Source organism: Labeo rohita, unplaced genomic scaffold (assembly GCF_022985175.1).
Source record: "Labeo rohita strain BAU-BD-2019 unplaced genomic scaffold, IGBB_LRoh.1.0 scaffold_84, whole genome shotgun sequence".
Classification (NCBI taxonomy): domain Eukaryota; kingdom Metazoa; phylum Chordata; class Actinopteri; order Cypriniformes; family Cyprinidae; genus Labeo; species Labeo rohita.
Genome location: NW_026129788.1, coordinates 345,426 through 359,264, shown reverse-complemented (window position 1 = coordinate 359,264; position 13,839 = coordinate 345,426). Strand labels below are relative to the sequence as shown.

The window sequence follows — 13,839 nt, the reverse complement described above, 5'->3', positions numbered from 1 at the left end:
AGGAAGTAGACTTTCAAAATAAAGTATAACCCTTCTTTTTATCCATCAGAATTTGATTGCATCATGAAAAAATGGATAATATTGTTACATTTTATTTTTATCAAACCACATGGCCTTAGTTACATCAGCAGCAAGGTTTTGTTGAATGCAAACAATCAGTAAATAACAGTACATTTTTATTTCACATCATCTTTAAAGCACGTATGTTGTGTGATAACTGTAGCTTATGCATTTGTCTTTCTAATTGAATAATAATTGCTTGTCCTTGATAGTATTTGTAAGAGCCTTGATCTCAATTTGTCCTTACAACCCGTACAACTGGTCTATTGTGCCTTTAGGAATGACTAAGATCCAAGTAGAATCTATTTTGTTTGTTTTTTACAGCATTCAAGGCCTTTTCTAATGTGTAGCATTGCACTAAACCCATATAACACTGGCCTTGACATTGAGGCCTTTTCTTGCAGAAATCACCCGCAGAATGTGTCCTGGTGAGTGAGGCAGCCAAGGCTGAAGATTTACTCTGGTTTGTGTTGATGGCTTTCAGATCTGCAGTGCTGGTACCGTGCTGTACGACTGCTAAAATGCATTCCTGTTGTTGAGTTCATGCTAATATTCATGTCCTTGCCACGCAGATCACATTGAGAATGACCCGTGATGAAAGAAAAACATGTTTGCTGCTTGGGGAAAAAAACACAGCTTGGTGTTATAGAGAAAAGCAGCAGTTGTGGTTTTATATATGTATTTTTGGATATAAGGTTTACATGAGGTTAGTGCTGAATTAGTTTTATTCAAATCATATGTTCCTAACGTACTCTCTGTAATTTCTGGCTCAGTTTGTAGATTTTCATGGAAACATTTTATTGGTTTATGAAAATGTTCAGTTTAGTCTAATGAAATATTGCAATATTCCCAAATACAGCAGGGATTTGTGCACAGACAGCGTGCTGAATTTGGCAGCCATGCGACTATTAATGAAAAAGTATTGATCAGGGACGGAATCATACTTTGTTTCAGCTCATTGATTGATGCTGTTGCCGGGTGCTCTTAGGTCACGGGACATAATAATGCCACCTCCAAGTGACGGCCCGCCCCATAATCCTTTGTGTTTGCACTGCATCTCCGAAGCCCTGAGCGTTCCTCATCCCTCGGCGGATTCACTCAATCTTATTTCAGAAGGGCTTGATGCAATCTGATGGAACATGCTGATGTAAATACCAAGGCCCACTGGTGTGCTCCAGCTGAGGCTTATCCCTGGGTAATAAAAAAATGGAACAAATCAGCCCATAATCCCTCCTCAGCTATTGTTCTTGGAGCAGACTGACCACTCGCCAAAAAAAGAAAGAATCTTCTGTTGCGTTCTGCCTTGTCAGAATTTCAGAATGCTTTCGTCTTGCTGTGAAATGCAATGCTGAAAAATTTCCTTTCCAAGTGTCAGTTTACAGCCTGTGTCTCTATACTCTCTTACCCGTTTCTTTCTTTCTGTCTCTAACCAGGTTTCCCTGATTTTCCAGGGAGCCCTAAGCGATGGAAGTGCTGCAGTGCGATGGCTGTGATTTCCGTGCAGAGTCGAACGATGAGCTCAAGGCGCACATACAGGACGTCCACACAGCCTTCCTGCAGCCCACAGAAGTGGGAGAAGGTGACGAGTCACCCAGACGCTCCAGGTCAAACTCGTTAAACTCCCTCAGCCAAACGGAGGATGAGGAGGACTTGAACAATCACAATAACGACTCGTTAAAAAAGGAAGCAGGTATATCAACATTTGTGATTCAGAAATATTGATTTGTACAGCTATTCTGCCATCCAAACATTTGAAATTGTGTTTCTTTCTCAGGCATCCAGTCCTTTAATAAAGACCTTGGGCACTTCTCCGGTTCAAAGCAAGCGAAACACAACCAGTCAGCAAAACCTTCGAACAAAACGTCAACTCCATTTTTCCAGTGCAAGTTCTGTGTGCGGTACTTCAGATCCAGCTCTCTTCTCAGTGAACACACCAGGAAGGTCCATGGAGAAGCGAGCGACGAGAGATCCCTCAAAACTTCCAAGCAGGCCAGCTCCAGCGCCGCGACTTACGATGGTGTAGGAACGGTCTTTTCCTGCCAGTATTGCACTTATAAATCCCCACACAGAGCACGGATTCTGAAACACCAGAAAATGCATCACAAAGAAGGTCTGCCGGGCCACTCGGCTCCTCCTGTCGAAGCAGAGGTTTTGGATTTGGACTCCGAGGCCTCCTCCGTCGAAGAGCAGTGTGAAGAGTCGCCGGAGGACGTAGAACGTAATGTGCTGGAGTCTATGATCAAACCCCAGTCAAGAGGAGGCTTTAACTGTGAGTGGTGTGGATTTCAGACTTCGCAGAGGCAGCAGTTGGCCGATCACTTGATGAAGAAGCACCGTAACATGGTGAAGATCATGGTGTCCTTACAGCAGCCCAAAATGCAGGACGGGAGTGCAGGATCCAGCAAGTCTGATTCTGCTTCATCCAGGAGAAGCACTCCAACATCCAATTTAAACCTGAACGATTTAGCGAGCAACGAAGGTTCCTCCGCAAATGCCTCGTCAATCAAAGGATCTGGCAATGCATCACTCAAGGCCACTTCAGGGATATCAAGTTTTCAGTACTCACAGCTCACAGCAAAAATACCTAACAGCACAGGATCTTCCATACTGTCAGAGAGATCGACTTTCACCATGTCAGATATGTCTAGGTCTGGCATGGATCTAGATGCCAGCATGCTGAATGATTCCAGAAGCAGTTCAGATGATGAACTCTGTGACTTGGATGATCCCAATTACACAGAGTCAGCTGAGGATTCTGCTAAGCTGCTTCTGTCAGAAGAGGATAATGACCTCCTAGAAACTAAAGGAGTTCCATTCAAAAGACACATGAATAGGTTCCAGTGCCCCTTCTGCTCCTTCTTGACCATGCACCGACGTAGTATTTCTCGTCACATAGAGAACATACACTTATCTGGCAAAGCTACGGTGTATAAATGTGACGAGTGCCCCTTTCTTTGCACCAACCCACTAAAACTTGACGCGCACAAACAATGTCACGTTGGGTCTTCCGAATGGGACTCTATGGACTTGACCAGTGAAAGCGTAGATGGTCCGGCTGAACGCTCCGAGCCGGTGAACGGAGGAAACGGCAGCTCTAAAATCAACGGGAAAAAATCCAACGCAGTTGAGGAACAGCAGGGTCCTCATCGGTGCTCACTGTGTAACTTCTCCACCATTACACTGAAAGGTCTACGTGTCCACCAGCAACACAAACACTCATACTGTGATGGAACACAGGTCACGGGTCAAGAGGGCTCGTCCAACGAGCAGCAAGATTCTGAGTCCGAGTCCTACGGCTCCTCGAGCTTCGTTCAGAAAACTCAGACCTCAATCCTTGGATTTTCTACCAAGAAGCATCTTATTGGGAAGACGGCAAGAAAGTCCATCAACGATTTGCCCTTGGATCTCTCTCCTGTCAAAAAACGGACAAGGATTGATGAAATTGCAAACAACCTCCAGAGCAAGATTAGTCAAAGCCAACAGCACGAAGATGTGATTAACCTTGAGGAGATGGATGATGACGTGGAGGAGAATGGCAATCATATCGATTTAGAAACAAGCAAGGAGAGAGAAACGTCTGAGGCTCGAAGTCAGCACTACACCTTCAACACTCAGCACCTTCATGTTAGAAATTCCGGAAGCCTTCAGACAGAGCGTGGGGTCGGGAAAAGAAAGCGCAATCTGCAGTCCAAACTCGGCTCCAGAAACATTCCCGTTCAAGTAACCATTTCTGACGATGAAGACAATTATAGTGCCTCTTTGGAATCTAAAGATGCTCAAGATCAAAGCAGTCAAGATAGCAGAGAGACGTATCAAGACAACACCGAGTACAATACTGAAGAACCTGGGAACCTGTTCTACTGCAAACATTGCGAGTACCAAAACAAGTCTGCTCGCAGCGTCAGCACACACTACCAGAGGATGCATCCTTATATCAAGTTTAGCTTTAGATACATCCTGGACCCAGAGGATCAGAGCGCAGTCTTCCGTTGTCTCGAGTGCTTCATTGAATATAACAACTTCAATGATCTGCACCAGCACTATATGACACACCATCCAGAAGCAAGTAACGTCTTGAACTTTAACCAACCAGATCTGGTGTACATGTGCCGTTTCTGTTCCTACACGAGTCCAAATGTGCGGAGCCTGATGCCCCATTATCAAAGAATGCACCCATCAGTGAAGATCAACAATGCCATGATCTTCTCAAGCTACATGGTCGATCAGCCTCATAAGGGTGCTACTGAGTCCCAAACACTGAGGGAAATCTTGAATTCTGGGCCCAAGAGTTTCAGCTCCACCTCATCTGGGTCCAGATCTTCATCCAGTCCCGCTCTCAAAAGCATCTGCAAAACGCCAGAAGCAAACACTGAGGCTGAAGCTTTTCGAGAAAGTCTGGGTGGTAACGTGGTGGTGTACGACTGTGACATCTGCTCTTTCTCAAGTCCCAACATGCATTCCGTGCTGGTCCATTATCAGAAAAAACACCCCGAGCAAAAGGCCTCGTACTTCCGCATACAGAAGACCATGCGGGTCATATCTGTTGACCGAGCACAGTTGTCGAGCAATTCAAACTACAGCCTGACGAGCACCCCCAAGTCTTCAAATGTCATCTTGCCTGTGGCTCTGGATGAAGATGTTTACTACTGCAAACACTGTGTCTACAACAACCGCTCTGTAGTGGGCGTTCTGGTCCACTATCAGAAGCGACATCCGGAGATTAAGGTGACGGCAAAGTACATAAAGCAGGCACCCCCAACCCCAGGACTGCTGAAACTTATGGATGAGTTACAAATCGCACCCCCTAAACAGTTTCTGAAGCAATTCAACAACAACGGAGTTGAAGGGTCCGGTAATTCCAACACTAAAGGAGCATCTGACAAAGGGGAACCGGAAATGCTGTTCTTCTGCCAGCACTGCGACTACGGGAACCGCACTGTGAAGGGGGTCTTGATTCACTACCAGAAGAAGCACAGGGACGTGAAAGCCAATGCCGACCTCGTCCGTAGACACACAGCTGTGGTCCGGAGTCAGAGAGAACGAGCGCAGATGATCCAAGCGGGAAGTTCCACATCCACTGCAACTGTAGCTACCGAAGCAGAAAAATCCAGGTCGTTGCGATCTTTGAAGTGTAGACACTGTGTGTACACTTCTCCTTATGTATATGCCTTGAAGAAGCATTTGAAGAAGGATCATCCTACTGTGAAGGCCACGGCCATGACGATCTTACACTGGGCTTATCAGGACGGTGTGTTGGAGGCTGGTTATCACTGTGAGTGGTGCATATATTCCCACGCTGAACCGAGCGGGCTGCTCATGCATTACCAAAGACGCCATCCTGAGCACAACGTCGACTACACCTACATGGCCAGCAAACTGTGGGCTGGTCCCGATACTTCCACCAGCAGACAAGCTGGGAACTCTGAAACGAAGCATTACCAATGCAGAGATTGTGCCTTTGAGGCGTGCTCCATCTGGGACATTACTAATCATTACCAAGCGGTACACCCTTGGGCCATCAAAGGTGACGAGTCTGTCCTGCTCGACATTATCAAGGGGAACCAGGCACCTGATAAGATGCTCCAGCAGCTGCCCAAAGGACACGTTTCGATGTCCAGTCCGTTCAGCAACAGCAACCAGCAGGAAGAGGCTGCAGTTGAAGTCAGCCGCCCAACACATGAGCGACAACCTAATCTCTCTCTGTCTGCAACGTCATCCATCTCAAACAACCCTTACCAGTGCACCGTGTGCTTGTCTGAGTACAACAGTCTCCATGGGCTTCTGACCCACTATGGCAAAAAACACCCGGGCATGAAAGTGAAAGCTGCTGACTTTGCTCAGGAAGCAGACATCAACCCTAGCTCTGTTTACAAGTGCAGACACTGTCCGTACGTGAACTCTCGCATCCACGGAGTTCTCACACACTACCAGAAGCGTCATCCTTCCATCAAAGTCACTGCCGAAGACTTTGCCGACGACGTTGAGCAGGTTCACGAGTTGACTAGCGAGGGGGATGAGCGATCTAAAACCCAGAGGCAGGGCTACGGCGCTTACCGCTGCAAGATGTGCCCTTACACGCATGGCACTCTGGAGAAGCTCAAGATACACTATGAGAAATATCATAACCAGTCTGCTGCAGACATGTTCAAAGCAAACGCTACCCAGTCGCCGACCAGAAGGGACGATTCGGTTGCCGAATGCAGTAGCAGCAGTGTGACCGAAGTCTCTGAGGTCTGCGAATACGACCTCACGCTTCCCGAAGCCGCAAAGAGCGACAAGCATGCGGTGTTTAAATGTCAGCTGTGCAAATACTTCTGCTCCACGCGGAAAGGTATCGCTCGTCACTACCGTATCAAGCATAACAATGTCAGAGCGCAGCCCGAAGGGAAGAACAATGTGTTCAAATGTGCCCTCTGCTCCTACACCAACCCCATCCGCAAAGGCCTCGCAGCACACTACCAGAAACGGCACGACATTGATGCTTACTACACGCATTGCTTGGCCGCTTCCAAGACGGTGGGGGAGAAACCGAACAAGGTGATGGTGCCCCTGGCATCAGATGCAGAGCCTCCAGCAATGAGCGAAGAGCTAAGGCTTGCGGTGGACCGGAGGAAATGTTCGCTCTGCTCCTTCCAGGCTTTCAGCAGGAAGAGTATCGTTTCTCATTACATAAAGCGCCACCCAGGAGTCTTTCCCAAGAAGCAGCCCTCCAGCAAACTGGGCCGTTACTTCACTGTGATCTATTCCAAGGAGGCGGAGAAACCTCTATCCACGGAGGAGGTGGAAATCGTTGAAGTTAAGGATGAGGTGGAACCTGAAGGTGACACGGACTGGCTACCCTTCAAATGCATGAAATGCTTCAAGCTTTCGTTCAGTGCGGCAGAGCTGCTGGTGATGCATTACAACGACTGCCACGACAAGGAACTCAAGCGGGATTTCGTCACCATTCCGAGCCCTGCGGAGGATGGGACGGAGCTCTACCAGTGCACCCACTGTGAAATCAAGTTCTTGACTCTTCCAGAGCTCAGCCTCCATCTGATGAACCACAATGAGGATTTCCAGAAAAGAGCCATGAGGCTGGAACGAAGAAAACAGCTTCAAAGCAAGCAGAAGACGACAGAGCCGCCAGAAGCCAAACCAGAGAATAAGGTGAGCTTAAACACCTTGCAATAAGTTAAAATAAGAGTCAAAGTTTGGGCTGGCTACCTAACTCTCAAAACTGTATTCTATGTGATATTCTCTTGCAATGAACATTGGAAGTAGAATAACAGCAGATGTTTCAGATGTTTGTGTAACTATTTTGTTTGGCTTTAAACTCGACCATATGCAAACAAGCCCTGGTGACACTGGCGTCATAAGCTTCAGTTTCATTGATTTATAGTTGCAAGAGATACAGTTAAACTAGATTGCATCTAATGGTTTTCTGTTGTCATTGACTCTTCCTATAGGTGGACGGCACACCCGATAAGACTCCCATCGGCTACAGGTGCAACTTCTGCGTGGAGGTCCACCCCACCCTTCGGGCCATCTGCAACCATCTGAGAAAGCATGTGCAGTACGGGGAGGCCAAGGAGGGACACGTGAAGGTACGAACATGCGTAGCTTTTAAAAGCATGACTGATGAGCTGATAAATCTCCGCCTGTGATCAGATTTATACCGTTGCATTGGTTTTCTTATCTATTTACAGTACATTTTCAGTTCTAAGCTTCTTTTTAGATTTGTGCACGTCTACGTTCAGACCTTTTTTCCTGAGGTGGCCTCTCTTCTTGAAGCAACTGCATTCATAGGCCGTTTGGCCGTTTTTCCTTCCACTCAAGTGTCTTGTTCACTTATTTGGATTTTTAAACCATTACGATTCAGCTGCACATTCAATGAAATGGACAAATAGTGCACATCCTTGAGTGTTGTAGAAGAAACAGGGAAAATGGACGAGTGTGGTCTTATGACATTTCCTTAAACTCGAGCATTTTATTTCCTTGTGTGGGCATTCATGAGAAAAGCCTTGAACGTGCCATAAAGTTGGTCATGTAATTAAATCTAGTGGCCTTGTGTTACACGTTTTGCATACGGTGAATGAAAAATTTCTTTTAAAGCTCTTTTCTGAATGTGAATAGAATGCACCTTAGAATGTGGACTAAATACCATTTTGGAAGCCAGCAATGTTGATACAAAACTTATGGAAATCTTCTAGTCTTTTTCGATGCCTTAAAAGGCTTGCTAGATGAGGTAGTTGACACAAAATGCACCTATGGACTTTAAAAGATAATAGGTTAATGTTTACATTAATGTAGAAGGGAAAGTGGATTTTTTTAGATCCACATTTAACCTTTGTCTTCAGTACTTGATTTAAAATGGTCCTGCAGTGTGGCAAATTAATTTGTAAAGTACAGAGCTTGTGAAATCTCTGTGCATAATTAAATATTGAATTAGCAAAATGCCGTCTAAAGAGCATAAATGTAAAAATTATTATAGAAGAAATGTGCCATTTTGTACAGTGTGACGGATGTCATGATAAGGGGTTCCTCATTAACCGTAGCATTTAAGGTGGTCTGTTTCTGCAGAGATCTGCATTTAAGCATGGCCGGTCCAGTTTGTTTATCACAGCAGAATCCTGAGATTCACAACGCAACCCTTCCGTCTCACTGAAGAGAAAGCCAGTTAGGTCGTCTTGACGGTGTGGCGTGGAGAGAGGCGTGTAAGCGCCTTAGTGTTAGTATTCCACTGAGAGTGCCAGTGCTGGCAGGGAGGCCCGGGCCTGAGGATTTGAACGGAAGCCCAGTGAGGATCAGCAGACGGGACGGATCGCACCGGACACTAGGGGGCAGCGCTCACAGGCACAGAACACATACACTGAACAGAGACACATGGGCAGGGATTCCCAAAGCTTTTCACCAGCCGAAGCCCTCTGAGCTGAAACGTACTTGTGAAGTCCCCCGAGAAGTTCATTATAAATAAATGTAAAATAAATTTCAATAATTTAAAATGCATTTGCACGCATTTCAGTTAATAGTCGCATATCACAGTGTTTTTTCCATTCCAGAGGGAAAATACACACAACGACTAAGGCAGGCCTAATTTTTACAATTAAAAACATTAGTGTTAATATGGATGAAGAATTACTACCAGGTTTGCATGCATCAGTCCAACAAACAATTTTACAGAAAATTGACAGATTTATACAGACATTTTTACATTTTTATGATTGATTTAATAGTTTTTCATCAATTTCAATTCCAGCTTGGGTAACCCTGGGCACTGCATAGAATCCTGGAATGCAAGTGTGCATACTGCATACTATGTGCTATTTATTTCCTTGTGAATCAGTATGTGGTGTTAAATGTTTAAAATAGTAATAGCTATGCGTCACACTGACCTAACTGATGTGTAACTCTTGTGGCAGTTAGTTTTCATGAACATTTTTCGCGAATGGGCTGTTAAAAATCATAGTTGATATCACTTTTTAAAGGTCAAATCTGTAGCTCTAGTATCACAGTGTTGAGTTTTGAACAGGGAAGCCCAGTAAATGTTCAGATGTATGTGTCTTCTCTGCTTGTGTTTGTGTCTCTGATCGGCTGACAATGCGGGAGAGTCTTATTTGCGTCTGTCTGAAGTGCATGGTCAGTTCTCTCTCTCTCTCTCTCTCTCTCTGAGATGCTGAATTTCCTGTGGCTGTAAAGCAGCAGATGTCTCAGAAACATGCAGGAACCTTGCGGCCGTTTCTAAATTAAGAAAAAAGGGATGTCCCGATAGAGCTCACCGCCTCAGAGAGCTTTAATGGTCGTAATCAAACACGGATCATCTGTGCTTCAGTCCAGAGCGGCAGATCACCTCCAAACCCAGAGAGAAATATCATATCAGTGTGATTTACCATGATTATTAAAGGTCAAGAACCTTAAATATGTCAAGGAAATGACTGGGTTTATTTCAGCACAAAATAAAGGATATATGTTAAGGCGTCAAGAAAAAGGTGAAATAACTTGAAATGAAAAAAAAAATTAGTAATACTGTTTTTCATGAAGGATGCACAGAATTGTTTAGAATTGACATTAAAGACAGTTATAATGTTACAAATGTTACATTTTCAAAGCAGCAAAAAGAGTTTTCAGCAATAATAATAAAAAATTAATAAACAAGTTCCAATAATAACTGAGCAGCAAATCAGTATATTAGAATGATTTCTGAAGGATCATGTGACATTGAAAACTAGTAATGATGCTGAAAATTCAGCTTTGATCACAAAAATCAATTACAGTTTAACAGATATTCACATAGAAAACAGCTATTTTAAATTGTAATAGTATTTCACAATTTCACTGCATTTTTCTTCAAATAAGTGCAGCCTTGGTAAGCAGAAAAAACTACTTTCAAAAACATTTAAACATTTTTTTAATTATTTCAAACTTCAGAATGTTACTGTGAGTGCAGTATATGTGTATATTACAGTAGGAGAATGTGTTTAATTGTCATAAAAATAGTAATTGAAATAATGTCACAATTTAGTTTTTCCTCTATGAGTAATATCAGTCATTTCCTCTGACAGCAGGAAACAGCAGAGATGCCTGTTGCTGTTCCCGTGGAAGGAATCACCAACGGGAACGTGGAGGATGTGGTTGCCATGGACGCTGACCCATTGGAGACTGGCGCATCACCGGCTGACGTCGCTATGGAGACAGTGGAGCCGGTGGCTGTGGAAACGGAGGCGATGGTTGGCGCGCTGGAGCCGGAGAAGGAGCGAGTGGTTCCCGGGCACCCGTGCAGCATGTGCAACCGCATGTTCATGTCCATGCAGGGCCTGCGCTCTCACGAGAGGAGCCACTCAGCAGTAGCTCTCGTTAACAGAAACGACAAATACAGCTGCCAGTACTGTCAGTTCGCCTCGCCGTTCAGACACAAGTGAGTGAGACTTCACATCGGTTAGTGAACGCAAGTGCCTTGAGCAAGAAAACGGCTTAAAATCTACAGACTTGGATAAAGTGCAACAAAAAACAGGCTAATGATATATAAACAAACCCCTCAGTAAAACCCTTCAGAATATAGACAGGAATAAAACTAAATTTTGGTGTATGTAAGTGCTGCTGAAGTGGAGAAAGAAACTCAGGGCCTTTAAGAGCCCTTTTTTGCATTTTTACCATGTTCTTAGGAATAAAATGTCCTATAAATCAGTGTGAATTAAATATGAACAAACCCCTTAGTAAAAATGTTCAGAATACAGGTAAGAATAAAATTGTAAAGTTCGGTGTATGTAAGTGCTGCTGAAGGGGAGAAACGAACTCATTTTGAGAAAACGTCAGAAAATCTACAGACTTGGATAAAGTGCAGTAAAAAATCAAGCAAATGATATATGAACAAAACCTTCAGTAAAAACCTTCAGAATATAGACAGGAATAAAACTGTAAGTTTTGGTGTATGTCAGTAATGCTGAAGCAGAGAAAAAAGCTCATGACCTTTGGAAAAACATGCGTTTTTACCATGTTTTTAGGAATAAAATGTCCTGTAAATCAGTGAGAATGATATATGAACAAACCCCTCAGTAGAAATTTTCAGAATATAAATAAGAATAAAATTGTAAAGTTTGGTGTATGTAAGTCCAGCTGCTGAAGTGGAAAAACAAATTTTGAGAAAACGGCATAAAATCTATAGACTCGGATAAAGTGCAATAAAAAATCAAGCGAGTGAAATATGAACAAAACCCTCAGTAAAAACCTTCAGAATATAGACAGGAATAAAACTGGAAGTTTTGGTGTATGTAAGTAATGCTAAAGTGGAGAAAGAAAGCTCATTGCCTTTTAAAATACGCATTTTTACCATGTTTTAGGATTAAAATGCTGTATAAATCAGTGTGAATGATATAAGTACAAATCCCTCAGTAAAAAGATTCAGAATATAGATAGGAATAAAACTGTAAGTTTTGGTGTATGCAAGTGTTACTAAAGTGGAGAAAAAACTTTTAAAGATACATGATGGAATTTAAATCTATTGACACAAATGGATAAAGAGCAATAAAATAACTCCTTAAATATCCACTACTCTGAAAAAACATTATGAAATCAAAAAGCCCAACATTTCTAAAATAACCAATGCATGAAAAAACAGTTTTTGCTTGTAGTGTCTCGCCTCAAAGCACTAAAATAATAAACATGCTTTGTGTATTCTTTGTCTCTTACATCAAACAAAGAGAGGAGGAGATAAATAGATAAATACAGAAAATCCTGAGGGAAAACGTATGTAAGATGTAGATTGTGCACGCGCTGAAGTGTCACGTCTCCTCATTTACTTCCTGTGAGAACGGCAGATATTTTGACAGAGCGGTTAGTCTCGTCTGAAGCGCAGGACCTTTGTTGGGTTCCCAGGAGTAAATCCGCCTTCACTGGATGTTCCGTGACCCAGAAAGCTGCCGCATTCATGTGCCACACGGGAACCGCGGATAAAAAACACTGATTCCCAAGATCCCTGTCGGAGACGGCTGTTTTGTCAGAGTCTCAGCGCTAAAGCGGGGATCTTCTGCCGAGAGGTGTTCCTTTCCCAGATCTTTAGGGTTATCATTAGACGCGTCTCCGTCGATTTGCTTTTCCCGCCTGTCCTTGTGGAATCGTTCAGACGTCTTGAATCTTCCCAGGGCTTTTGTTGATGCCGACAGCAAACACCAGCGTCCGCAGACAGCACACCTGTGACACCTGCTGAGCGTTACTGCACGCTTTACATATTGATTTTATTTGTCATTTTCATGAGAATAGAGGACGGGAAGTGATAGAGATTAGAAAATCAAACCCATATTGCCCACATGAGCTACACGTAAAAATTTACTTTAAAAATGACTTAAATGACTTTAAAAACATGAAAATTAAAACTGTTGCCTTGGCAAATAACTAAGATGCTAAGTGCTAAAATTAAAAAACTAAAACTGAAATTAAAATAATGCTAAATATATTAAAAACTTACAAAAGCACATAAAATGACTAAAACTAAACTTAAAATGAAAACTCAAAAAATATTAAAATTAAAGCTAATTCAAAATAGTAATAGAATATAAATAATACTAACTACTAGGCTGTGGCTCTGTTAAATGAAAGCGAGCTGATCTGATGTTTGTTTGTCCTCCATATGTGTGTTTGACCGCTGTCTTTTTCTCTCCAGTCTGGACCGTCACGTCCAGTCACACCACGGACATCAGAAGCCCTTCCGCTGCAAGTTTTGCCCCTTTAAATCCTCCTACCTGAGCCGCCTCAAGAGCCACCTGCACAAAGCACACGCAGGTGAGACGCTACACACACAATATGGTGCATGTCAAAAAATTAGAATATCATGGAAAAGTTCTTTATTTTTTGTCATATTTCAAGAGTTTTCTGGTTTTATTTCTGATGGTTACAACTTACAGCTTAGGAACAAAAAAGGTTTACAAAACAGAAATGTTCGAGATCTACAAAGTAGGTTTAATTATGCACTCAATACTTGGTTGGGGCTCCTTTTGCACGAATTACTGCTTCAAAGCGGCGTGACGTGGAGGTGATCAGCCTGTGGCACTGCTGAGGTGATATTGAAGCCCAGATTGCTTTGATGGCGGCCTTTGGCTCATCTCTATTGTTTGGTCGGATGTTACTTGTCTTTCTCTTGACAGTAGGACAGGTAAGTTGGCTGACCGATCAAACACAGTAATATCATGGTCAGCAAACCACTTAGAAGTAGTTTTGGCACTGTGGGCAAGTGCTAAGTCCTGCTGCAAAATGAAATCAGCATCCCCAAAAAGCTTGTCAGCAGACAGAAGCATGAAGTACTGTAAA

At 43.4% G+C, this 13,839-nt stretch overlaps 1 protein-coding gene across 8 annotated transcripts in view; it reads left to right on the top strand.

Annotated features, from left to right (window-relative positions):
- The window catches only part of znf462 (zinc finger protein 462), a 42,709-nt gene that overhangs the window by 19,660 nt on the left and 9,210 nt on the right, over positions 1 to 13,839 (top strand). For 6 of the 8 annotated variants that reach the window (XM_051104900.1, XM_051104907.1, XM_051104906.1 and 3 more), the window contains exons 2-6: positions 1,494 to 1,750; positions 1,835 to 7,209; positions 7,509 to 7,646; positions 10,602 to 10,954; positions 13,196 to 13,314. In XM_051104900.1, the coding sequence (XP_050960857.1) occupies positions 1,525 to 1,750; positions 1,835 to 7,209; positions 7,509 to 7,646; positions 10,602 to 10,954; positions 13,196 to 13,314 (6,211 nt within the window). In that variant the 5' untranslated portion in view covers positions 1,494 to 1,524. The remainder of the gene's footprint in view (positions 1 to 1,493; positions 1,751 to 1,834; positions 7,210 to 7,508; positions 7,647 to 10,601; positions 10,955 to 13,195; positions 13,315 to 13,839) is intronic. The other 2 variants (XM_051104904.1, XM_051104905.1) reach the window with 2 other exon arrangements.